This window comes from Salvelinus alpinus, chromosome 1 (genome assembly GCF_045679555.1).
Source record: "Salvelinus alpinus chromosome 1, SLU_Salpinus.1, whole genome shotgun sequence".
NCBI lineage: Eukaryota > Metazoa > Chordata > Actinopteri > Salmoniformes > Salmonidae > Salvelinus > Salvelinus alpinus.
The window spans coordinates 108528132-108555379 of record NC_092086.1 but is presented as its reverse complement, the minus strand read 5'-3'; the positions used below and the strand labels follow the sequence as shown (position 1 = coordinate 108555379).

The 27248-nt window shown below is 43.8% G+C and overlaps 2 protein-coding genes and 1 pseudogene across 2 annotated transcripts in view; 2 read left to right on the top strand and 1 right to left on the bottom strand.

Moving 5' to 3' along the window:
- The first annotated feature begins 816 nt into the window (after positions 1–816).
- LOC139568417 (plasminogen receptor (KT)-like) lies at positions 817–4869 on the top strand (annotated as a pseudogene).
- Positions 4870–7331: 2462 nt separating this feature from the next.
- On the top strand, positions 7332–9382 carry LOC139538365 (relaxin-3-like). Its single transcript, XM_071340339.1, has 2 exons — positions 7332–7733; positions 8545–9382. The coding sequence occupies exons 1-2, from the start codon at positions 7556–7558 to the stop codon at positions 8892–8894; spliced, it is 528 nt and encodes a 175-aa protein (XP_071196440.1). The 5' UTR covers positions 7332–7555; the 3' UTR covers positions 8895–9382.
- Positions 9383–10022: 640 nt separating this feature from the next.
- The window catches only part of LOC139538359 (tyrosine-protein kinase JAK2-like), a 74855-nt gene continuing 57629 nt past the window's right edge, over positions 10023–27248 (bottom strand). Inside the window, exons 11-24 of the mRNA XM_071340325.1 lie at positions 26322–26446; positions 25775–25909; positions 25459–25546; positions 23147–23268; positions 22469–22607; positions 22019–22170; positions 21334–21484; positions 20931–21064; positions 19475–19664; positions 17056–17180; positions 14666–14838; positions 14362–14473; positions 12692–12805; positions 10023–12623 (exon numbers count right to left, since the gene is read on the bottom strand). Coding sequence (XP_071196426.1) covers positions 12516–12623; positions 12692–12805; positions 14362–14473; positions 14666–14838; positions 17056–17180; positions 19475–19664; positions 20931–21064; positions 21334–21484; positions 22019–22170; positions 22469–22607; positions 23147–23268; positions 25459–25546; positions 25775–25909; positions 26322–26446 — 1868 coding nt within the window. The 3' untranslated portion in view covers positions 10023–12515. The remainder of the gene's footprint in view (positions 12624–12691; positions 12806–14361; positions 14474–14665; positions 14839–17055; positions 17181–19474; positions 19665–20930; positions 21065–21333; positions 21485–22018; positions 22171–22468; positions 22608–23146; positions 23269–25458; positions 25547–25774; positions 25910–26321; positions 26447–27248) is intronic.

The window sequence follows — 27248 nt, the reverse complement described above, 5'->3', positions numbered from 1 at the left end:
ACTGCCTTCAAAGGATGTGAGGGAAATGCATTTAAAGGCCGGATCTGTAATATTTACAGCCGTTTTTAGAGAATGCGTTTAATCTGTTTTAATATTCACTGAGGTGACAGAAGGTGAAATAGCAACCTTTCTCATCCACCCTGAAGGTCTGAGGCTTTGTCATATCTTGAAGGACAGATGCACTTAGTCTTAGTGTCCCGTCCCACAGTCTCATAATTGAATTGTCATGATAATGATGGCCATGATAACTAGATTGAGTGACTCACAGTTCAATCCAAGCCAGGATGTGATGGCCGCAGGTTCCGCTCCACTCTCCCAGTCCTGCGTCACTAGAGTATCAATATGTCTCCTCCCTCTCTCTGACCCCTACCTATCACCCTCTTCTTACGTCTATTGTCAGGGAGGCACGATGCCCCACGGAGGAAGTCGCACCAGTAGAGCCTGGTGTTCAAGGGTGTTCATACGTGTTTCTCCACCTCTCTTTGTTCCTTTCATTCATTTCACACTCACATCTCTTGAAACAACAAATACATTCTGCTATTTTGTGTCGAAGAAATGTACATTAGCTATAGTCTATTCATTTATAGGGTATGTGCCTTGAGATCAGAGTTTTGCAGCAGATCATGAGATTACAACCAAAAATGCGTATTTTTCTGGTTGCTAAAAAGACGTCAACAAAACATCCTTTTACATCCTTTTACTTGGTATAACGTCATAAAAGACGTCATAATAGCATCATTGCAACCAGTTTTGCAAGTTGGGATGTGTTCTCTGAGCTCTGACTGAGTACGTTTCTGTCCTTCCTGCCCTGCCCGGATGGAGAGACAGACCCTGATGCAGAACCAGATGAGAGAGAGGCAAATGGCTATGCAGATAGCCTGGTCCAGGGAGTTCCTCAAATACTTCTTCAGCCTGGCCACACTAGGCCTCACCCTCGGGTGGGTTCTCCATAGAGTTAACTAGGCCTCACCATCAGGTGGGTTCTCCATAGAGTTAACTAGGCCTCACCATCAGGTGGGTTCTCCATAGAGTTAACTAGGCCTCACCATCAGGTGGGTTCTCTATAGTTAACTAGGCCTCACCATCAGGTGGGTTCTCTATAGAGTTAACTAGGCCTCACCATCGGGTGTGTTCTCCATAGAGTTAACTAGGCCTCACTATCGGGTGGGTCCTCCACAGAGTTAACTAGGCCTCACCATCGGGTGTGTTCTCCATAGAGTTAACTAGGCCTCACCATCGGGTGGGTCCTCCACAGAGTTAACTAGGCCTCCCCATCGGGTGGGTTCTCCACAGAGTTAACTAGGCCTCACCATCGGGTGGGTTCTCCACAGAGTTAACTAGGCCTCACCATCGGGTGGGTTCTAGGCCTACATCATTTTAGTTCAAATTAAGCCAGGTTTCTTCAATAGTTAGAGATAGATGATTGATAATGTTTTAATACAATTATAACATTGCAAAATGTATGTTTAGTTAATAAAGAGACTAATGAAGATGAGATGGACAAAAAAGACGAGGTAACACTTTGTTTGAACTGTATGTTATACATGCTGTGTCACAATGCTGTCATAAACATGACATAACATGCCATATATCATGACAGGGATATTGTTGATGACAATATGATGACACTGTTGTGCTGCTGTTATGACTTACACTTCAAATCAAATTGTATTAGTCACATTCGTTGAAGACAACAGGTACAGTGATTACTTAAAAAGTAACACGTAATTAAAGAGCAGCAGTAAAATAACAATAGCGAGACTATATACAGGGGGTACCGGTACAGAGGCAATGTGCGGGGGCACCGTTTAGTTGAGGTAATTGAGGTAATATGTACATGTTGTCACACCCTGATCTGTTCACCTGTCTTTGTGATTGTCTCCTCCCCCCTCCAGGTGTCACCCATCTTCCCCATTATCCCCTGTGTATTTATACCTGTGTTCTCTGTTTGTCCATTGCCAGTTCGTCTTGTTTGTCAAGTCAACCAACGTTTTTATGTCTCAGCTCCTGTTTTTCCCAGTCTCTCTTTTTCTCACCCTCCTGGTTTTGACCCTTGCTTGTCCTGACTCTGAGCCCGCCTGCCTGACCACTGCCTACCCTGACCCTGAGCCTGCCTGCCAACCTGTACCTTTGCCCCACCTCTGGATTATTGACCTCTGCCTACCCTGACCCTGAGCCTGCCTGCAGTTCGGTACGGTTGCCCCACCTCTGGTTTACTGACCCCTGCCTGCCTTGACCTGTCTATTGCCTACCCGTTGGATTATTAAACCATTGTTCATTCAACGTTGTCTGCATCTGGGTCTTACCTTCATACCTGATACATGTAGGTAGAGTTATTAAAGTGACTATGTATAGATGTTAGCAACAGAGAGTACCAGCGGTGTAAAAGGGGGGGGGGGGCAATGCGAATAGTCTGGGTAGCCATTTGATTAGATGTTCAGGAGTCTTATGGCTTGGGGGTAGAAGCTGTTTAGAAGCCTCTTGGACCTAGACTTGGCGAGAGAACAGTCTATGACTAGGGTGGCTGGAGTCTTTGACAATTTTTAGGGCCTTCCTCTGACCGCCTGCTATAGAGGTCCTGGATGGCAGGAAGCTTCAGTGTTAACAGATGGTTGGATGTTCTGAAACGTACCTAGGACCACTGCTGTTGCCATTGCTTGACGAGCTGAGTGACTATATTTCCTACCTGTTAGGTGTGAGATGCTCACTGATCTAAAGGGTTAGAGGGTAACTGATTCATGTGAAGTGCAGTGGACCTTTAAAGCCAAACCACTGTTTTATTTACAGCAGTGTGATGTGTGTACGCAGTTCATTACCTGCTATTCACATACAGGTTGTGGTTCAGTAGCTTCAGATTCAAAGTGTTTAATAGTCACATGTACATCTTCGTCATAACAAACATATAAATACGTCGCCCTCGCCCATAATGTTATGAGTGATGCTAGCTAGTGTGATTTAAAAATAAATAATATAAATTGTCTTTAAGCAAATCATGATTGTTATAAGTGTTTTGTTATCAACTGTATTTTTGACTGTATGTTTGTTTATTCCATGTGTAACTCTGTGTTGTTGTATGTGTCGAACTGCTTTGCTTTATCTTGGACAGGTCACAGTTGTAACTGAGAACTTGTTCTCAACTAACCTACCTGGTTAAATAAAGGTGAAATAAAAAAGAAATATAAAAATCTCTGTCTTTGGATGCCAACACAAGCCTTGGCCATGTTGATAATATAGGCTAAATGTGTGCCCCAGCCATGCACAAATGTATATATTGGTTTGGTTTCACGCGTTTGAATGATTGTTTTAGGTGTTAGTTGATCTATGTGACTGTCTAATGTACCTCTATCCCCACGTGAGCAGTGCTAGAGGAAGCTGGCTTTCTGTCCCCGTCATACGTCTCAGCTTCGTTCTGGCCTATCAGATGGACATGGCCTTTGGAACGCTTATCTACCACATGGGGAGTACATACTTCTCTCTTTACCACGTGTACTGACAGCTGACCTGAAACGTACTGTGTACACTCCGATATTATATTTTCACATTGTCCTTTCCAGCAAGGTTCCAGAAATTATGCTGGATGCGTAACCAGACCAACGCAGTACAGCTAGGCTCAGCTCAGTGTTGGGGAAATGGTATTAGTCCCCTCTATTTTAGCTCACAATCACGTCTATAATGGTGACGTCACCAAAATATTTGAACAAATGTGAATTAAAATCTCCCAATTTCAAGACTAAAACCACCTCAAGCAGAAAGAGTTTGATTTTCATTCTGACAACCAGAAACCTTGCTAGGCATACCAGTCCTCAAACGTCATTGAATGGATACATTTAACAGAGTGGCTGCGTTTCTCAATTCCCTGGAAGTCGGTTCCCGAAAACACAAAATTCTAAACTTCTTCGCATTTTCGCGTATCTATAGTTTACGCACAGGTTCTGCTCAAGTCGCTCGGCTGCCCAGAGAACAGGGTACTGGGTGGCGCTTGTTTAATACAGTTAGATCAAAGCTGAATCAATGTCTGCAAGATCACAATACTAACGATAGTATTCTACATAACTGAACCGAACATAATAGCATAGTACAACGTAACTATAAAACGAAAAACACCACCTAATTTCTTATGACATTTTTTTGGGATGATTGTGCGAATGGTCGCATGTTTCTCTCATGCGGCCAGAACACAACAGCGCACGACTCTAGGCAAAATATGTGCTTTGAATGAAACAAAACACAGGTATGATACAGTTTGTCAACACCATCTGCTCTAAAATTCACTCAGTGTACATAATGCAAAACAACGCTGTACTTAACTCAAGATCTAAATGCATATTCCCATGTAACTGATTGAGATGAAATGGTTGGCAACTTGAAGAATTGTCATTCACGATTGACAGTGAGAAATGTGAAGGGAGGGTGAGCACAAAAATGTGTGCGTAAAGTAGAGGTAAAGAAACATCATGCAGAACGTAATACAGATGTTTTGCTCTTGGGAAATGGCTTCCAGGGGGGCGGTTACCGTCGGAAATGCAGCCTCAGCCTAAATTGAACGTGAGAAAACAATATTATTGTAGTCAGTTGCTACAGTATGGCAGCTGTAATTTCAACATTACTTGGGCCAGACCACCACATATTCATTTTAATATCAGTATCCTCGTTGAAAGCAAAATACACATTTTCCTTATCTTTTTCTTTGCTTGCTTGTTTTCTTTGCTCTCTGATTGATGTCACTTTCTGTCTGTGTGTGTCCCCAGATGAGGCAGAGAGCATCATGGTCTCAGAGCACGACCGATTGGACCTTCCAAGTGGTGTGCCCGTCTTCGTGAGCATTGAGAAGGCAAGAAGAGCTCCCTGAGCTCCCTCTTTGAGAAATGAAACAGACACTGTCCTGCCATGGGTGGGTGTTGTTCAGGGTTGTTCACACCTCTGATCTCCACCCCTGGAAGTCAGTGAGTGAAGCTCCTCTGTCCCCAAGATCAATGTTCATCAAGTCTTCGCCTCAGTTATGTTGCGTTTAGAATCAGTGTCAGTCGTGCCGTTTATGATGAGGGAGGACAATATTTTTTTCTTCATGAGCATGGCCTTATTTCGATTACAGCATATTGTATGACTGTCATTTATATTCCATTCACCTAGTTCTATGTACAGTAACATTGATAGGTTTAGGCTACAACATGATACTCTAATTTTCTCTATACCCATCATAAGGTTGCTACAACCTAGCCTATGAATGAAAGTTTACAACTTATGTGCACACGGGTCGAGAGAAAAATTTGACGTGGCAGACAGTAACACATGGACAGACAGTGACACATTCAATACCGCCCTGCTCACTCTTGCCTGCATCTAGCTGATCTAGGGTGTAATCATTATTCCAACAGTTGCAAACGAGAGTTTCTATTGGACAAATTCAGGTATGTTTATCCCTGTTTCGCTACGTTTGCTCCCGTTCAAGAAAGGTTTTTCATATACAGCCATAATCACACGTAAACTCAGTTCACTTTCATAGCAGCCACGTTGTTTTCCTCATCACATCTATGCGCTCTCCCCCTCTCACCTTTTCCCTTCGTTTGTGGACTTCAATGCACAACACATCAGCTGTATGTAGCCAGGCGTATGTGACCTTTCCAAGCCAAACCATATCATAACTGCTACACAGCCTACATCTTTGTCACCATATTAGTTGAAGTAACGGCATAGTCAACACAGATACTAGAACTAATGCATTAGTAAGCCCGCTACAATCATGCAGTAACATTAAAGTGTATAGTCAGTAAGCAGTTTAGCAGTTACATCGGCAGGCCCCGGTGGCAATACATTTGTAAAACCGAAAGCTTACCTTGACTTGGAAGAGTTACAGTGTTGTGTTGGATAGTCATAGCCAGATAGCTAACATAGCATCCCTCTGTTTGAGCAGGGTGTTTGAGTATGCTTAACTAGCTAGCTGCATTTGTTAGCTAACTAAGTCAAACTGAAAGTGAAATAAAATGACAAATTATCTCGCTCTCTTACTTCTCCTTCATTTTTGAAGAAATCAATTTGTTAAAAACTGTTCAACTATTGTCTTTCTCACTATTTCAGTCAAATACTCAACACATTTTATGCACAGCAGTGCTGTAGATTAGCTGTAGATTATTCTTTCAGAACTAGATTCATTCTCTGATCTTTTGATTGGGTGGACAACATGTCAGTTCACACTGCAAGAGCTCTGATAGGTTGGAGGACGTCCTCCGGAAGTTGTCATAATTACTGTGTAAGTCTATGGAAGGGGTTGAGCCTCCTAGGTTTTGTACTGAAGTCAATGTTCCCAGAGGAGAACGAAAGCTAGCTGTCCTCCGGCTACACCATGGTGCTACCCTACAGAGTGCTGTTGAGGCTACTGTAGACTTTCATGGCAAAACAGTTTTAATCAATTATTTGGTGACGTGAATTTATATTTAAACAATTTAATTTAAACTTTATTTAACTAGGCAAGTCAGTTAAGAACAAATTCTTATGTACAATGACGGCCTACCAAAAGGCAAAAGGCCTCCTGCGGGGATGGGGGCTGGGATTAAAATAAAATAATATTGGACAAAACACACATCACAACAAGAGAGACACCACAACACTACATAAACAGAGACCTAAGACAACCTATTCATGGAACATTTGTTTTTCAATACTGATGTCACATTGTGTGACGATATGTACATCATATTACTGCTGATGATACTTTTCCTAACTTGAATAAAAGACGATGGTCTGATATTTCTCTTGACAAAGTTTACTTTCTCAAATAGAGAAAAAAATCGGATCCATCCATTTCCACAGAAATTATTAATTTTCTGCTGTCATAGTACCATCTCCACACACACACACACACACACACACACACACACACACACACACACACACACACACACACACACACACACACACACACACACACACACACACACACACACACACACACACACACACACACACAGTCAGTTATTAGCCTGTCATCATTTACAACACAGGTTGTTTATTGTAGATTAAGATTTGATTGGAGCCAGTCTCAGGTGTTTAGCTCTGAGCTGTTTCTCTAGAACCACACCAAACCCAAACACAGATATTTCACTGTAATTCTGCCATATGAAAAATTATACTCGGAATACTGAAAAACTAAAAATATGAGGTCATTAATTATTACGCATCTAAGTGTGTGCGTGCGTGTGTGAGAGAGAATGCACACGTGCGTGGGTGTGTGCAATGTACGCGCTTGCATGGTATGTGTGCGCGTGTGTGAGCGAGCATGTTGGGGAGGAAGGGGAGTTGGCATCAGGTTGATGTGTATGGAGAGTAGGGTATCATGACTCGCACACAAGATAGTGAGGGGTAGAGACTATAAGAAGCAGCAAATGGTAGCGAGAGAGAGTCACTTCATGATATCCTACTGACGTCTACATTGACAGAAAACGTTGACGATAGAGTAGCAACGGCATCTAAAGAAACTCTTCACACTTGCACTAGAACCGCACGCTAGGGCGACTTCAGTTTCTCTACAACGAAACCAGCTCTACTTCTTTAACTGAAAATGCCTCTAAAGCTTACTACTGTTATCCTTGTGTGTGTTGGTAGTTTGTTCTTGTGTGCGAGCGCTCAAAGCCTATCACGAGACTACGGGGTGAAACTGTGCGGCAGAGAGTTTATAAGAGCCGTTATCTTCACGTGCGGCGGGTCCCGTTGGAAACGATCCTTAGATGAAGACTTGGGTACGTCTGCTAAAACATAATTTACGATCTTCTAAATGCAAACACTCGTCGGTCATGTTGAACTGGTAAAACTGACTTTTATTCGCAGCTGCTGTATAATCTTGTTACTTTCATGCGAACGTTTTTGAAAGCAGACTTTAAAAAAACTTTAACATGAGCTACATTATTAATTTCCATTGTGTTAAAGTTAAAACAGTAGCTATATTCTTAAATCAAAGTTGTTTCCTAACGTTTCGAAAGTCCCATTTTTGGAAATCGTATTTTGCCCGAGAACGCCGAAGAAACATAATCTGCTTGATAATGCCACTTCAGCACCACAGACAGCTCCTTGATTGGAAAATGAGCGTACCCTACTTTCGCCTCAAAGAATATGTTACCCTGATTACTGAGAAGTAGCCTAATTGAAATGCAATCATAGGTTAATTGTTGTCACTTAGGCTAATTTGTAATTTCCTATTCAACGGCTGTTCAGAGCTCTTTCAATTTATTTAGCCAGGTGGGTCTGCAAGGCACTCAGCATGGTTTCTGAGAGATTGCTAGCCATGTAGAAACATTCTAGGACCTCTGATTTTCACTTAAATTAATTGTAAGGGTGTCTTGACACATGGTGGGAAAAGTTTAAAAAAATAACCCAAATCATTTAGTATTTTGGAGGGATTTTACGGGATTTTATTTATTCACTTTAGAGTTTGTGTACCGGTATTCACATTACAGTCTATGCAGTGGAGATCTTAATCCCCCCAAAAATGTATCAAAATAAAACAGGTGTCAACACTAACTGTACCACTCCCTCTGCTCTGACTCCTTCCAGATCCCTTCCAGCCCGGTTCCTACAGTGATGTCACGGAGGGCAGCAGAATCAACTGGCCTCACGGACATGGTCAAGACCAGGCAGCAGACCACCCTCTCCAGCTATCTTCATCCTCCCTGGCAGACCTCCTCTCACTCTTGGGTGGAGTGGGAGACCTCAGGGGGTCAATGGTTGATGTCAACCCCAGCGAGGGGCTTCAGAACCAGGCTTCAGTGCTGGGAGGAGTGGCCAAGAACCCAAGCGTCAACTGGCCACGCCGTGACAGACAAAAGAGGAACTTTTCCCTGGGCTTAGCTGGCATGTGTTGTAACCAGGGCTGCACTAAGAATGACATTGGGCGTCTGTGCTGAGTGAGACTGGGGCAGAACAGAGGTGGTGGACACTGGCTGAGGGAGCTCCCCCTGTGCAGAACGGAGAACGTTGATCAAATTCTCCTTTCTCGTACAGGGTGAGGAGAGCTCCACCTTCTCTCTGTGTTGCTGGACTGGGTGTGAGAGACAGCAGTTTTAAGTTTTCATTTCAGTGTTCCAAGACAATCACAAGGTTTGGGTTGTTGATGGGGGAACTTTAAAATGGCTTTGTATACTTTTCTGTATAATGTGAAAGGAAAATAGTTTACATTTCATTTTAATTATTGCTCAAATTTTGTCTCATCATTAAATTAATGACTTTGCTACTGAAGCAAGAGCATCATTGTACTTCCCTGAGAAATAAAATAGTTTGAATGACATGTATCTCCCCTAACAACCCACCACACATACCCCATTACAATACTGAGAAAATATGTTGTGTATGTTAAACTAATCAAATATCAATATAAAGTATCTTTTGGAAATCACATCTTGTCCATGTCAAAATGTCTCATCCACTCAATGGAAAAGCGCCAAAAAAATGTGCTAGTTATATAATGCTATTGCACGGAAAGATATTTATTATTCTAATAAAAATTAATGATTTCATATGTGCATTCTACCAGAGTTAAAACCACTAATCCATCAGTCATAATCATGGTTACAACGCTTCTACAGAACATCGGTTACACTTACCACCACTACCAAGGTGTACCTGGGACAGACCTCAAAGCTGTTGACCAACTCGTGATTCAACCCCATTAGTCTCAAAGCGATCATGATAGACCATTGCCTGTATTTTACGTGTAATTGACAAGCTCAGTCAAGGCATTGAGGAGACATGTCTCTCTGAGGAGGAGCTGCGAGCATCTTCACTGTGTTTCTCTCAGGAGGAGCTGGGAGCATCTTCACTGTGTTTCTCTCAGGAGGAGCTGCGAGCATCTTCACTGTGTTTCTCTCAGGAGGAGCTGGGAGCATCTTCACTGTGTTTCTCTCAGGAGGAGCTGCGAGCATCTTCACTGTGTTTCTCTCAGGAGGAGCTGGGAGCATCTTTACCATATGTAAATGATATTTGAGAGCCGACTGTACAGTGTGGACGGAGACGTTATAACGGAGACGAGCCACTGATCAATCTAATATGTTTAATGTGAGGCAAGACAGGATGACTACAACCAAATAACATTGCAGATCAACTTTAATAGTGGCTCTCTTATAAATAAAAAAACATGAAGGTTACCCAAAGCAACAAAAGCCATTTCTGACCAGTTCTGCAATAACATTGACTGCTTTGATATAAAATAGCTGACAGTTTACAATCAATTTAGCCTACGGATTATTATTCATATTCAACAACAGCAGATTTACATTCAACACGCAAACACAGGGAAATACTGGCTTGTATATATAAAAAAACAAGTTGTTTTTTTAAAGACACTTCCCACTTCTTCGTGATCATGTCATGATTTTTTAATGAAAAAAACAACATGTTCACACAAAACACTGACCTTGACATGACAGCATCATGTATGACTGTCAGCACAGCTACCATAACATTCAATAAAAAGTAGACAGAAACAAACAAGCAGACAGATTAAACCAGGGTTCCCCAACCGGCGGCCTGTGGGCCAAATTTGGACCATGGGTGGTTTTATTTGGCTCCCCAAGTTCTGAGCAAAAATGTAAAAAAAATTGGGGTGTGTGGAGTTTCCATTGTTGGACATGAAAGACAGTACAAAAATATCAGGAAATCAGCTACAAGTGAGTTTTATGTAAGAAATCTGTTCCCAAGTATTCCCATGCATAAGAGACACAATGTGATCGTATACAAATTTAAGAAATGTTTGAAATGATTATGTTGTAGACAAACATCTGTTTGTGCTTCTTGCGGTCAATTTGCTGTTCACAAATGATTTGTAATTATGTTCCAACCCTCTGACCATCCGCTCAAGAAAAAAACCACATCGTCCCGCTTCTGGATCTAGTTGATGATCGCTGGATTAAACTCAATTATTACAATAGAGTAGTGGGACAAACAAAGCCTGTCAGCGCACGTTGCTGCTTTACAGTTACAGATCAGAGAGTCACTCTGACAGAATTAAAGACAGCATTACATTGCATCTCTATGGACAGGTCACAGGGGGGCACTATGTGTTTTGTCACGGGGGGCACTGTGTTTTGTCACACACCAGATAGGTATAGTGAAATGTGCTGTTTTACAGGGTCAACCCCTGGAGTAAATTAAGTACTTCGCTCATGGACAGATTTTTCACCTTGTCGGCTTGGACATTCAAACCAGAGACCGTTTACTCTAACCGCTAGGCTACCTGCATACTTACTTAAATGTCCATGAACTGAAATTCCACCTCGTCTCTGCACTTCTCGTCTGTTGATGCTTTCACCTACACCATTTAGTCTGTTGATGCTTTCACCTACAGCATTTAGTCAGTCTCATTCCAAATATTGCTATGTAGCAACACTATAATGAAGATATTATTTTCCAACTGGCAGTGCACAGCATCCTAGACTCGTCAAGTTAGAGAATATTATAAAAAGGGGAAGCGCATAAGTCAACAATTCCTTCTGCATGTTACTTTGCAATAGCCCAAGATTTCAGGGTATGACGATAAGTAGGCGGGAGCTTAGAGAAAAATTAAATAAAGGTTGCACCCTTTGTCAGACATCTCCTTTCATTGTTTTTTTATCACCCTTTTCTCCCACATCTTTGTGTCTCTAAAAGCAGTATTGCTTTATTAGTTCTTCCCTTAGGTGAAAAAGAGAAATGTGGTTTGACATAATCCACTTGAGTTAAGGAAGAAGGCAGTTGAACATCCTTTACTAACTGTACAGTACATCTTCTGTGTTGCTTTCCCTCACGTGCCTTCTGTGTTGCCGTTAACACATCATCAACAGCTGGGTGTTCTGTGTTGCCTTTAACACATCATCAACAGCTGGGTGTTCTGTGTTGCCGTTAACACATCATCAACAGCTGGGTGTTCTGTGTTGCTGTTAACACATCATCAACAGCTGGGTGTTCTGTGTTGCCGTTAACACATCATCAACAGCTGGGTGTTCTGTGTTGCCTTTAACACATCATCAACAGCTGGGTGTTCTGTGTTGCCGTTAACACATCATCAACAGCTGGGTGTTCTGTGTTGCCTTTAACACATCATCAACAGCTGGGTGTTCTGTGCTGGAGAGAGTCTGAGACCCTGACAGAAGTCAAACAGTGAAAACATCTCCAAATGGAGAAATGACGGCAACAAAGTAACAGCATATGGTAATTTCAGAGATCCCCAGAATCCCTGAAAAAGTGGGTAGGTTTGAACACAAAGTAGACCGTTTTTGAGACGTTGTCCCAAAATGCCATTGGTAATGCTCCAGAAGACGGTTGGGTCAGGTGACTTCATTGTCGTCGTCTTTTAGAGTTGAGGCGTCGTCAGGGATGTTTTTTAGGGCACACCGTAGCAAAACGCTTTGCAACAGAAAAGGAAACCGAGCGTTTCTTATTGGACAAGTCCAGGTAATCCCTTTCAGTCCGTTTGGTGCCTAATGAACACAACCCAGGTGATCGGTGTGGGCTGGGCCAGGTACCCTCCAGCAGAGACCTCCAGGAAGGGTTCCTCAGCCCTCCTTACTGTCCCGGAACATGTCCACGGTCTGGGCTAACTTCTTGAAGGTGGGCCGCAGGGCTGGGTCATTGTTCCAGCACTCGGTCATCATGTGCTGGATCTGAGGGGTACAGAGGGAGGCTCAAGGTCACGTTGCAATCAGAGATACACTAAATTAGAGACACTCACCTCCTCAGGACATCCCTGGGGAGCAGGCAGTCTGTATCCTCTCTTCAGGAGATCTATGAGGTGATATACTATCATCTGACCCTGCTTGTCACGGCCCATCTTATCCATGAACGCCTGGAGAGGAGGAGGGGGAGGAGAAAGAGGAGCAGGATGAGAAATATGGGGGAGGATGATGAGGGGGGAGGATGAGGGGCAAGGGGAAGAGGGGAGGAGAGTGAGGGGGAAGGAGAAGGAGGAGTAGGGAGTGAGTTGGAAGTGGCGGTAAGAGCTGTGTTAATTACAGCATACAGTTTAAGGACTAATCAAATTTGCAAAGAGAAATGCATTAGTGGAATTATCTATTAACCTTGTACAGAGACCAGAATGGGATAAGAAAGTCTCAATGGACATAATTATGACTAACAAGTGTTATTCAAGCTCTTTCCACAGTAAGCGGCATCAAAGAGAGAAAGGTTGACAGACAGAGGAGGCATCAAAGAGAGAAAGGTTGACAGACAGAGGAGGCATCAAAGAGAGAAAGGTTGACAGAGACAGAGGAGGCATCAAAGAGAGAAAGGTTGACTGATACAGAGGAGTCATCAAAGAGAGAAAGGTTGACTGACACAGAGGAGTCATCAAAGAGAGAAAGGTTGACAGACAGAGGAGTCATCAAAGAGAGAAAGGTTGACTGACACAGAGGAGTCATCAAAGAGAGAAAGGTTGACAGACAGAGGAGTCATCAAAGAGAGAAAGGTTGACTGATACAGAGGAGTCATCAAAGAGAGAAAGGTTGACTGACACAGAGGAGTCATCAAAGAGAGAAAGGTTGACTGATACAGAGGAGTCATCAAAGAGAGAAAGGTTGACAGAGACAGAGGAGTCATCAAAGAGAGAAAGGTTGACTGACACAGAGGAGTCATCAAAGAGAGAAAGGTTGACTGACACAGAGGAGTCATCAAAGAGAGAAAGGTTGACTGATACAGAGGAGTCATCAAAGAGAGAAAGGTTGACAGACAGAGGAGTCATCAAAGAGAGAAAGGTTGCCAGACAGAGGAGTCATCAAAGAGAGAAAGGTTGCCAGACACAGAGGAGGCATCAAAGAGAGAAAGGTTGCCAGACACAGAGGAGGCATCAAAGAGAGAAAGGTTGCCAGACACAGAGGAGGCATCAAAGAGAGAAAGGTTGACTGACACAGAGGAGGCATCAAAGAGAGAAAGGTTGACTGACACAGAGGAGGCATCAAAGAGAGAAAGGTTGACTGACACAGAGGAGGCATCAAAGAGAGAAAGGTTGACTGACACAGAGGAGGCATCAAAGAGAGAAAGGTTGACTGACACAGAGGAGGCATCAAAGAGAGAAAGGTTGCCAGACACAGAGGAGGCATCAAAGAGAGAAAGGTTGACTGACACAGAGGAGGCATCAAAGAGAGAAAGGTTGACTGACACAGAGGAGGCATCAAAGAGAGAAAGGTTGACAGACAGAGGAGTCATCAAAGAGAGAAAGGTTGACTGATACAGAGGAGTCATCAAAGAGAGAAAGGTTGCCAGACACAGAGGAGGCATCAAAGAGAGAAAGGTTGCCAGACACAGAGGAGGCATCAAAGAGAGAAAGGTTGACAGACAGAGGAGTCATGAAAGCATTACAGATGAAAAGTGAAAGTGTGAGGTGGAAGAGGAGGAGAAGATACGTACTGCAGGAGGACTGCAGTTCTTGTCACTGAACAGCTCATAGAGGACCACTCCAAAGCTCCACACGTCTGAGCCCACTGAAAACTTACTCTCTGTCAGAGACTCCGGGGCATACCTTCAACACAACAAAGTCAAATAAACACAAACCAAATAAATACATAGAGGATTGTGTCAGAAAAATCCAGATTACTTTAAAATCAGGGAAAAAATATGCCGACTCATTCAAAAGACTAAGAGATGTTGGAGGGAAACAAACGTATGACTCTCCCCTCTGCTTGCTGAGAGATGTTATGGTATCTTTTCTCACCAGAAGATGGGGCTCTCGCCCGGCTCTCTGACAGTGTAGTAGTCCTTGTCCTGAGGCAGGACCTTGGTAAGGCCAAAGTCTCCTATCTTCACCCTCAGCTCACTCTCTACCAGGATGTTACGCGTGGCCAAGTCGCGGTGGATGTAGCGTTTGGTCGCCAGGTAGTCCATACCCTACAGAACACACAGGTGGAGGTAAGGCTGTTGTTTTACCATGGAAACCTCAAGGATGCTCCACATACCTCAACAATATATCTATATACATAACTCTGAAATAGATATTGATAAAATAGATATTAACTGATGGTTCAATTCATTGTAAGAGATTTCTTTCCGCCGTTTTCTTTTGACCTCAGTAATGATGAGCAGCAGTGATGACATAACATCAATTATCATCATCATTTGATTGATTGATGGTATAACATACCATCTCCGTACAGCTGTTTTTACAGTATTACAGGAGTAGAGGAGTACACTATTACAGGAGTAGAGGAGTACAGTATTACAGGAGTAGAGGAGTACAGGAGTAGAGGAGTACACTATTACAGGAGTAGAGGAGTACAGTATTACAGGAGTAGAGGAGTACACTATTACAGGAGTAGAGGAGTACAGTATTACAGGAGTAGAGGAGTACACTATTACAGGAGTAGAGGAGTACAGTATTACAGGAGTAGAGGAGTACACTATTACAGGAGTAGAGGAGTACAGTATTACAGGAGTAGAGGAGTACACTATTACAGGAGTAGAGGAGTACACTATTACAGGAGTAGAGGAGTACAGTATTACAGGAGAACAGTATTACAGGAGTAGAGGAGTACAATATTACAGGAGTACAGTATTACAGGAGTAGAGGAGTACAATATTACAGGAGTACAGTACTACAGGAGTACAGTATTACAGGAGTACAGGAGTAGAGGAGTACAGTATTACAGGAGTAGAGGAGTACAATATTACAGGAGTACAGTACTACAGGAGTACAGTATTACAGGAGTACAGTATTACAGGAGTACAGTATTACAGGAGTACAGTATTACAGTAGTAGAGGAGTACAGTATTACAGGAGTAGAGGAGTACACTATTACAGGAGTAGAGGAGTACACTATTACAGGAGTAGAGGAGTACAGTATTACAGGAGTAGAGGAGTACAGTATTACAGGAGTAGAGGAGTACAGTATTACAGGAGTAGAGGAGTACACTATTACAGGAGTAGAGGAGTACACTATTACAGGAGTAGAGGAGTACACTATTACAGGAGTAGAGGAGTACACTATTACAGGAGTAGAGGAGTACAGTATTACAGGAGTACAGTATTACAGGAGTACAGTATTACAGGAGTAGAGGAGTACAATATTACAGGAGTACAGTACTACAGGAGTACAGTATTACAGGAGTACAGGAGTAGAGGAGTACAGTATTACAGGAGTAGAGGAGTACAATATTACAGGAGTACAGTACTACAGGAGTACAGTATTACAGGAGTACAGTATTACAGGAGTACAGTATTACAGGAGTACAGTATTACAGGAGTAGAGGAGTACAGTATTACAGGAGTACAGTATTACAGGAGTACAGTATTACAGGAGTACAGTATTACAGGAGTACAGTATTACAGGAGTACAGTATTACAGGAGTAGAGGAGTACAGTATTACAGGAGTACAGTATTACAGGAGTACAGTATTACAGGAGTAGAGGAGTACAGTATTACAGGAGTAGAGGAGTACAATATTACAGGAGTACAGTACTACAGGAGTACAGTATTACAGGAGTACAGTATTACAGGAGTACAGTATTACAGGAGTACAGTATTACAGGAGTAGAGGAGTACAGTATTACAGGAGTACAGTACTACAGGAGTACAGTATTACAGTAGTAGAGGAGTACACTATTACAGGAGTAGAGGAGTACACTATTACAGGAGTAGAGGAGTACAGTATTACAGGAGTACAGTATTACAGGAGTAGAGGAGTACAATATTACAGGAGTACAGTACTACAGGAGTACAGTATTACAGGAGTAGAGGAGTACAGTATTACAGGAGTACAGTACTACAGGAGTACAGTATTACAGTATTACAGGAGTAGAGGAGTACAGTATTACAGGAGTAGAGGAGTACAGTATTACAGGAGTACAGTAATACAGGAGTACAGTATTACAGGAGTACAGTATTACAGGAGTAGAGGAGTACAGTAATACAGGAGTACAGTATTACAGGAGTAGAGGAGTACAGTAATACAGGAGTACAGTATTACAGGAGTACAGTATTACAGGAGTACAGTATTACAGTATTACAGTATTACAGGAGTACAGTATTACAGTATTACAGGAGTACAGTATTACAGGAGTACAGTATTACAGGAGTACAGTATTACAGGAGTAGAGAAGTAGTGTACCTTGCAGATCTGTGAGGCGTAGTGCAGGAGCTTCTTGTAGTCGAAGCGGTCCTTGTTCTTGATGAGGTAGTCCCTCAGACTGCCGTAGGGGAGGTACTCCATGATGAGACGCAGATTCCTCCGGCCTAGGAATAGGGGAGGAAGAGTATCAGACAGGCACCCAACAGAGGGAGGGACAGACAGGCACAGAAGAGGGAGGGAGAGGGTCAGGGGGGTCAGGAAACAGCAGAGGGAGCACCCCTCTATCCACATCGACGGGTCAGTAGTGGAGAAGGTGGAAAGTTTTAAGTTCCTCGGTGTACACATCACGGACAAACTGAACTGGTCCACCCACACAGACAGCGTTGTGAAGAAGGCGCAGCAGCGCCTCTTCAACCTCAGGAGGCTGAAGAAATTCGGCTTGTCACCAAAAGCACTCACAAACTTCTACAGATGCACAATCGAGAGCATCCTGTCGGGCTGTATCACCGCCTGGTACGGCAACTGCTCCGCCCACAACCGTAAGGCTCTCCAGAGGGTAGTGAGGTCTGCAGAACGCATCACCAGGGGCAAACTACCTGCCCTCCAGGACACCTACACCACCCGATGTCACAGGAAGGCCATAAAGATCATCAAGGACAACAACCACCCAAGCCACTGCCTGTTCACCCCGCTATCATCCAGAAGGCGAGGTCAGTACAGGTGCATCAAAGCAGGGACCGAGAGACTGAAAAACAGCTTCTATCTCAAGGCCATCAGACTGTTAAACAGCCACCACTAACATTTAGCGGCCGCTGCCAACATACTGACTCAACTCCAGCCACTTTAAAAATGGGAATTGATGGAAATTATGTAAAAATGTACCACTAGCCACTTTAAGCAATGCCACTTAATACAATGTTTACATACCCTACATTACCCATCTCATATGTATATATACTGTACTCTATATCATCTACTGCATCTTGCCATCTTTATGCAATACATGTACCACTAGCCACTTTAAACTATGCCACTTATGTTTACATACCCTACAGTACTCATCTCATATGTATATACCGTACTCTATACCATCTACTGCATCTGCCATGCCGTTCTGTACCACCACTCATTCATATATCTTTATGTACATATTCTTTATCCCTTTACACTTGTGTGTGTGTGTAAGGTAGTAGTGTGGAATTGTTAGGTTAGATTACTGTTGGTTATTACTGCATTGTCGGAACTAGAAGCACAAGCATTTCGCTACACTCGCATTAACATCTGCTAACCATGTGTATGTGACTAATAAAATTTGATTTGATTTGATTTGAGACAGACACAGAGTCAGAGAGGAACCCAACAGAGGGAGGGAGAGAGAGGGTCAGACAGACCCAGAACAGAGGGAGGGAGAGAGAGGGTCAGACAGACCCAGAACAGAGGGAGGGAGAGAGAGGGTCAGACAGACCCAGAACAGAGGGAGGGAGAGAGAGGGTCAGACAGACCCAGAACAGAGGGAGGGAGAGGGAGGGTCAGACAGACACAGAACAGAGGGAGGGAGAGAGAGGGTCAGACAGACACAGAACAGAGGGAGGGAGAGAGAGGGTCAGACAGACACAGAACAGAGGGAGGGAGAGAGAGGGTCAGACAGACACAGAACAGAGGGAGGGAGAGGGAGGGTCAGACAGACACAGAACAGAGGGAGGGAGAGAGAGGGTCAGACAGACCCAGAACAGAGGGAGGGAGAGAGAGGGTCAGACAGACCCAGAACAGAGGGAGGGAGAGAGAGGGTCAGACAGACACAGAACAGAGGGAGGGAGAGAGAGGGTCAGACAGACACAGAACAGAGGGTCAGAGAGGAACGCAACAGAGGGAGGGAGAGAGAGAGTCAGACAGACACAGAACAGAGGGTCAGAGAGGAACGCAACAGAGGGAGAGGAGATCAGGGTCTTACTCCGTTTTTAATTTTTCTATGGAGAGCTACAGTTTGAACTTGTTCAATAAGAACAGATGTTTGTTTTACCCTGCAAAACGTCTTGTTACAGTGTACGCTGAGGGTCCCCCTCTTCAGGGACCCTCAGCCGTTCCTTATTGAACTGGTCAGCTAATTATCAAGCCCCTGATTAGGTAAATCAGTCCAGGGCTACAATAACATTGTGAAACATCTGGAGGTCCCAGAGGAAAAAGTTTGAAAACCTCTGGCCTGTCTTTCACAAAATGGACACGATGCACTGATCTCCTGCCTTGGTGATTCAACCTCTATGGGATCGGGTGTTTCAAAGTGTTTCCTTTCAAATGATATTAAGAAAATGCATATCCTTGGTTCAAGTCCTGAGCTACAGGCAGTTAGATTTGGGTTTGTAATTTTAGGTGAAAATAGAAAGGGGCGAATCCTTAAGATGCACTGATCTCCTGCCTTGGTGATTTAAGTTACTGTAGTTATGATGATGGTAAATCTCACCAGCGCTGTAACACACTCCCTTGTACTTGACGATGTTTTCATGCTGAAGAGACTTGAGGATCTCTATCTCCCGTTCAAAGTCTCGGAGGTGTTCTGCTGTGCTGTGCTGCAGCTTCTTGACTGCCACAACCTCCCCCGTGTTATCCTGCAGAGGGTCATACCTACACATCTCCACACTGCCAAAGTTACCCTGAGAGAGAGAGAGAGAGAGAGAGAGAGAGGGGAGAGAGAGTTAGAGAGGGGAGAGAGAGAGGGGGAGTAAAAAGTGCGGAGGGAGTGAAAAGAGAGAAAAAGAGCGAGAGAGACACAGAGACAGAGACATGGAGACAGAGCGAGAGAGACACAGAGACAGAGACATGGAGACAGAGCGAGAGCGGCAGAGCGAGACACACAGAGCGAGACTCCCATATCTACTGGGTGAAATACCACAGTGTGCCATCACAGCAGCTAGATTTGTAACCTGTTGCCACAAGAAAAGGTCTACCAGTGAATAAAAAACACCATTGTAAATACAACCTATATTTATGTTTATTTATTTTCCCTTTTATACTTTAACCATTTGTACATTGTTACAACACTGTATATAGACATAATATGACATTCAAAATGTCTTTATTCTTCAGGAACTTCTGTGAGTGTAATGTTTACTGTTCATTTTTATTGTTTATTTCACTTTTGTATATTATCTACTTCACTTGCTTTGGCAATGTTAACATGTTTCCCATGCTAATAAAGCCCCTTGAATTGAGACAGAGTGAGTGACTGACAGAGTGACAGACCGAGTGAGAGAGAGAGTGAGTGAGAGACAGAGAGTGAGTGAGAGACAGAGAGTGAGTGAGAGACAGAGAGAGTGAGTGAGAGACAGAGAGAGAGTGAGTGAGAGACAGAGAGAGAGTGAGTGAGAGACAGAGAGAGAGTGAGTGAGAGACAGAGAGAGAGTGAGTGAGAGACAGAGAGAGAGTGAGTGAGAGACAGAGAGTGAGTGAGTGAGAGACAGAGAGTGAGTGAGAGACAGAGTGAGAGAGTGAGAGACAGAGTGAGAGAGAGAGTGAGTGAGTGACAGAGTGAGAGACAGAGAGTGAGTGAGAGACAGAGTGAGAGAGTGAGAGACAGAGAGTGAGTGAGAGACAGAGTGAGAGACAGAGAGTGAGTGAGAGACAGAGTGAGAGAGAGAGTGAGTGAGTGACAGAGTGAGAGACAGAGAGTGAGTGAGAGACAGAGTGAGAGAGTGAGAGACAGAGAGTGAGTGAGAGACAGAGTGAGAGAGAGAGACAGAGTGAGAGAGAGTGAGAGAGAGTGAGTGAGAGACAGAGTGAGAGAGAGAGTGAGAGACAGAGAGTGAGTGAGAGACAGAGTGAGAGAGAGAGAGTGAGAGACAGAGAGTGAGTGAGAGACAGAGTGAGACAGAGTGAGAGAGAGAGAGAGTGAGTGACAGAGAGTGTGTGTGTTGTCTAACCTTGCCCAGCTGCTTGAGGAAGATGAGATGTCTCTCTTCAAACTGAGCAGGGTTTTGGTTCTCAAAGGCCCCTGGGAACCCAAACCCTCTGGCCCTGTTGGGCACCATGTCACTCTCCACCAGCAACTCATAGTCTGCAGCAGGAGACAGGACACAATCAACACCTTCTGGAAATAAACCAAAACATTCATACATTTTTACCCAAAAGTGTCAGAGAACTATCAACACTGACAGTGACCTCTAGCCTACATTCAGTATATGTTGCAATCCATGCGAGAATGGAACTGACGTTGGCAGTGCCATGGTTTAACACACTGAGCCACTGAAACAGTATCAGTGAAATGACTAGAAGGACATGTTTGTCTGTCTGCAGAGAGCACTAGAAAGAGAGGAGACAACCGACCAGGAGTGAAGAGGCTGTTGAGGTCTCTGATGACAGCTCTGAAGGTGGGTCTGTTGGACGGCTCATAGTCCATACAGCTGTTGATCAGGTTGGCCAGCTCTGTCCACTTCGGAGCAGGCAGCTGGTGGTGGTCCTCATAGAACAGTCGTTTCTACAGAGGACAATAAGACTACATCAACTATAAACACAGGAACTCTAATACGTCACTAACAATAGATTATTATGCTGTGCATGACAGTTGGATAGTGTTTGTTAACAAGACAAAGACAAATAACCTGATGAAGACCATGTCAGAAGACAGTTTTAGTCCCTGTGTCCAGACAAGAGAACAGTACATCAACTATGTCTCTCTAAACATAACATACTGTAACATACCAGTAAACTGAGCCACAAAACCCTCAGGTTGGACATCTTCCACTTTGATTTAAATTGATTTGATTTCCTGCTTGTAAAAACCACCTTGATACTTGGCTGTAATTTACAGTGGAGCTATACCAACAATGATACAGAAGAGATGGACTCCTGCCCTATAGACCATTCTGGCTCGCACAAAGCTTACCATTACTAACTAAATTAAATGGTATTAGAATTATATATATGAATATAATTATTAATATATATATATATAGCAATATATAATTATTCCATGAATAAAACTGTTAATTGCACCTCCAGCAATCCTTACCTTGGAGGAGTCCAGTGTGCCGAGTGGTCTGTCTCCTCCACTACAGATCTCCCACAGAGTGGTGCCGAAGGCCCACTTATCTGTAGCCAGAGTCAGATGTCTGTCCTCCTCTAAACACTCTGGAGGTATCCAGGGGATACGCTCCACAAGGACTGGAGGGGCAGTGGAGGGCAGGACAATGGGATGGGAATACATAGAGCACACAGACATTACATATACTCCCTTCCTGACTTCCTGAGCTACTGTTCTTGTTTGTTTGTGCGTTGTATGCTTTCAGCTGGTAGTGTACAAAACATTAGGAACAAACCCCTCAAAACACCATGTGTTGCTGCGTAACCAAGCCAAATAGTCTACACATAGTATTGTAAAACAACGTGCAAAAGTTCAGTAAAGTACAATTTCTTAGTACAGTATCTCTTTGTAATAACTAATACAAGGGCTGGTACTCACCATCTTTGGGCAGCACAGTGATGCTGATTCCAGGGTCACTCAGTTTGATGAAGGGGGGGTTCCCAGTCTTCCTGTCCTCCTCTCGGATCAACAGGACATTCTTGGCACATACATTCCCATGCACCAGGTTCTTATCCTCCTGTTATTAAATTGAACATGGCGGACTGATTAGTGGCAGATTGAACACAAAAGTTACACCATTACAGCGAGATATCTGCCACTTAGCAGATGCAGTGGTATTGAATATGTTTTACTGGACAGAGAGGAGAGAGAAAGTGGGAAAGATAGGGGGGGGGGGGGTGTGCATCACATAGGCTGCTTTAACACAGGCAGCCCATTCCGATCGATTGCCGGTTTATTGGCGAAAGAGCTGATCTGATTGTCCAAAAGATCAATTGGTGGAAAAAGATCAGAATTGGGCTGCCTGTGTAAACGCAGCCAAAGGCAGCGGGTCAGATTTGAACCCATGGAAACGCTGGTATACGAGACATAGGCCGCAACGCTGACCACCAGACCACCCAGGACACATAGCAGACGGCTTCTTTCCAAAACCATTTACTGTTCAGGGAGTGCATCCAGTCAGTGAACCGTGTGGGGCCTTATGAATGGAGTTTCTTCCAGATTATTATGATTAGGGTGTCTTACTAGGTAATTGGTTAATTGATGGATTGGTCTTACCAGGTAATGCATAGCCCAGGCCAGCTGCTTGGCCACCTCTAGCTTCCAGGTGATGTTCACAGAGCTCTTCTTTAGGTATGTATCCAGAGAGCCAAGCTTCCCATACTCCTGCACCATCATGTCTGAAAGGGTTAGAATTCCACAAATCACAGCTGGACCAGTGTAGCACATCAAATAAAGGGATTATAACTGCCATACTGTTTTGATGAGCCACTTCTCTGGTCAATAAGGACTGGTGGGTAAAAGCATCCAATTTCAATCCACATGGATATTCTTATTCATACTGTATCAAATCAATCTTCATTGATCCACTTGAGTGCTGGATCACACACACACACACACACACACACACACACCTTTAAAACCAGGCATGACCATGCATAGCGATATATAGAGCGAAGCCTACTTCATATGCTGAGCCAGTACTTCATACAACAGCTGGCTGCTCCAGTCCTTACATAAGATAGGATTAACCTAGAGCCTCGGCCAGTTCAGCAGGCACAGGTCACAGCAGGCACAGCTACCGTTACAAAAAGGATTTTATTCCAGACCGATGCTGGCCCTGATGTTACCCAGAAAGCACAAGTCATGTGGTCAGAGTCGTGTTCATTAGGCTACAAACTGAAGAAAACTGCCTGAAACGGGGGAGGGACTACCTGGACTTGTCCAATAAGAAACGTTAATTTCCGTGTTCTGTTGAATGCCCTAATGAACTGCTGTGTTTAATCCACATCCCCCACAGTTGGACTTAACTAGGAATAGGCCCCTATCCCATTGCTAAAAACAGAGACAGACAGAGACAGACAGACAGACAGACAGAGACAGACAGACAGAGACAGACAGACAGAGACAGAGACAGACAGAGACAGAGAGAGACAGAGAGAGACAGACACAGAGAGAGACAGACACAGAGACAGACACAGAGACAGACACAGAGACAGACACAGAGACAGACACAGAGACAGACACAGAGACAGACACAGAGACAGACACAGAGACAGACACAGAGACAGACACAGAGACAGACACAGAGACAGACACAGAGACAGAAAGAGAGAGACAGAAAGAGAGAGACAGAAAGAGAGAGACAGAAAGAGAGAGACAGAAAGAGAGAGACAGAAAGAGAGAGACAGAAAGAGAGAGACAGAAAGAGAGAGACAGAAAGAGAGAGACAGAAAGAGAGAGACAGAAAGAGAGAGACAGAAAGAGAGAGACAGACAACAGTTTTGTAGTGAGGGCAGGGAGGTAGAGTTCGGGGGGAGAGAAGGTCAGAACCCTGAGGGATAGAGTGGTAAGAAGAGTCGGCTTGGGTTAGTTTAGGCCATCGTTTCCAAAACTCGGTCCTGGAGAACCCAAGCGGTGCACGTTTTGGTTGTTGCCCTAAAACTACACAGCTGATTCAAACAATCAACTCATCATCAAGCTTTGATTATTTGAACCACTAGAGTAGGACCCAGGACCGAGTTTGGGAAACGCTGGCTTAGGCCCATTGACCCATGGAGCATAGGCCAAGGTTGGGATGGAGACAGAAGTAGGCTAACAGAGGAAAAGGTTGGGATGGAGACAGAGGTAGGCTAACAGACGCCAAGGTTGGGATGGAGACAGAAGTAGGCTAACAGAGGCCAAGGTTGGGATGGAGACAGAAGTAGGCTAACAGAGGAAAAGGTTGGGATGGAGACAGAGGTAGGCTAACAGAGGAAAAGGTTGGGATGGAGACAGAGGTAGGCTAACAGAGGCCAAGGTTGGGATGGAGACAGAAGTAGGCTAACAGAGGAAAAGGTTGGGATGGAGACAGAAGTAGGCTAACAGAGGAAAAGGTTGGGATGGAGACAGAAGTAGGCTAACAGAGGAAAAGGTTGGGATGGAGACAGAGGTAGGCTAACAGAGGCCAAGGTTGGGATGGAGACAGAAGTAGGCTAACAGAGGACAAGGTTGGGATGGAGACAGAGGTAGGCTAACAGAGGCCAAGGTTGGGATGGAGACAGAGGGAGGCTAACAGAGGCCAAGGTTGGGATGGAGACAGAAGTAGGCTAACAGAGGAAAAGGTTGGGATGGAGACAGAAGTAGGCTAACAGAGGAAAAGGTTGGGATGGAGACAGAGGTAGGCTAACAGAGGCCAAGGTTGGGATGGAGACAGAAGTAGGCTAACAGAGGAAAAGGTTGGGATGGAGACAGAGGTAGGCTAACAGAGGAAAAGGTTGGGATGTAGACAGAGGTAGGCTAACAGAGGAAAAGGTTGGGATGGAGACAGAGGTAGGCTAACAGAGGTAAAACAGGTGAGAGGTATAATTTAGTTTGGTAATGTCACTTACTCTCCTCTCCGCAGACACACACGCCATAGGTGAGGAGCAGGTGCTTATGGGATAGCTGGCTCATCATACTGGCGGCTTCAAAAAACGACTGGAGAGAAGAGAGAGAAGAGCAGTCAGACAGAGTTAAATATTGTATCGTAGGAAATGTAAGCAAACATAGAAAATGAACACATTAATTGGCAAAACATTGTGCTAAATAAAATGACTGCAATGGAAGAGTCATGTCCCTTTCAAGAACTAATCCAAAAAGACTCCAAGTCCGTCTCCTTAACACTACATGTTGTTGGCTGGAGTTGAGGAGAGGTTCTCCACCAACCTCGGAGTAGTTTCGGTGAGCCTTATCCAGGATCTTAACAATGACATCCATCTGGTGAATCTCTCCGTAGTCTCCCAGCTCCTTCCTCACGCCACAGAAGATCTTCGTAAACGTCCCCTGACCCAGACTGTCTTTCTGTAACACACAGGGAACACCGGGTCTGAGATCCTCTCCCCTGGTCATCCAAAACATGTTGTGATGATGCCAACACATCCGCCCCTTATTTCAATTGTATTTGTGAGTGTTTATTTCTATGTATATTTAATATTTTATTAATCTACATTATTCATATCATGTCATAGTTGAGATCTCATGCCACCATTTCACCTGAACCAGTTAAGGAGTGACCATTCAGTCTCTGATTGAAGTCCTCTATCATGTGTGTGAGTGGCAATGTCTGCAGGTACATGCAGGTGTATGTGACCGTGTCACAGGTAAAAGAGATCACAGGTGAAAGAGGTCATTACACCCATAATAGGAATTGATGTTAACTGACCTTTCAGTCATGGGTGAAGAAGGAGAGTGAGTGACAGAGAGGTAATCTTACGATGACAAGATCCTCCTTGCGTATCTTGTGAAAGACCATCTGGCTGATGTTGTGTCTGTGCAGAGAGGGGGACAGGGGGACCTCAGCACCCTGGTTACTGCGGCACACCAACAGGTTAGACTTGTCTGCAGATACAGGGAACACAGAGACGAGGACGCTAAGCGAGTTAGGAGTACATCATCTAGTACTCTTTATAGGTCGTATTCATTAGGGCATACCGCAGCAAAAAAGGTTTTAAACGCTAAACAAAAACAAGTTGGAAATGTTTAGGTACACCCTGAACAGAGTGTGCAAAGCTGTCATCAAGGCAAAGGGTGGCTACTTTGCAAAATCTCAAATATATTTTGATTTGTTTAACACTGTTTTGGTTACTACATGATTCCATGTGTGTTATTTCATAGTTTTAATGTCTTCACTATTATTATACAATGTAGAAAATAGTGAAAAATAAAATAAAAACACTTCAATGAGTAGGTGTGTCCAAACTTTTGACTGGTACTGTATGTGACAAGATAATGTTATGTACATTGTGTCGACGCAGCTCACAGGCCTTGTCCAAGTGTTTGACTATAGACAAAGGAATTGAACATCATGGTGAACATACGTGACCAAAATAAACCCTTTTGAACGTTATGACCTAGATGATGATCGTTTCACAAGAGCAAGATCTACAATACTTGTGCCACGTCTCCTTTTAAACGACAGTGCATTCTTTTTATATAGTTAACCTTTATTTAACTAGGCAAGTCAGTTGAGAACAAATTCTTATTTACAATGACGGCCTACCAAAAGGCCTCCTGATGGGGACGGGGGCTGGGATTAAAAATACATTAAATAAAAATATAGGACAACACACACATCACGACAAGAGAGACAACACTACATAAAGAGAGACCAAAGACCACATAGCATGGCAGCAACACATGA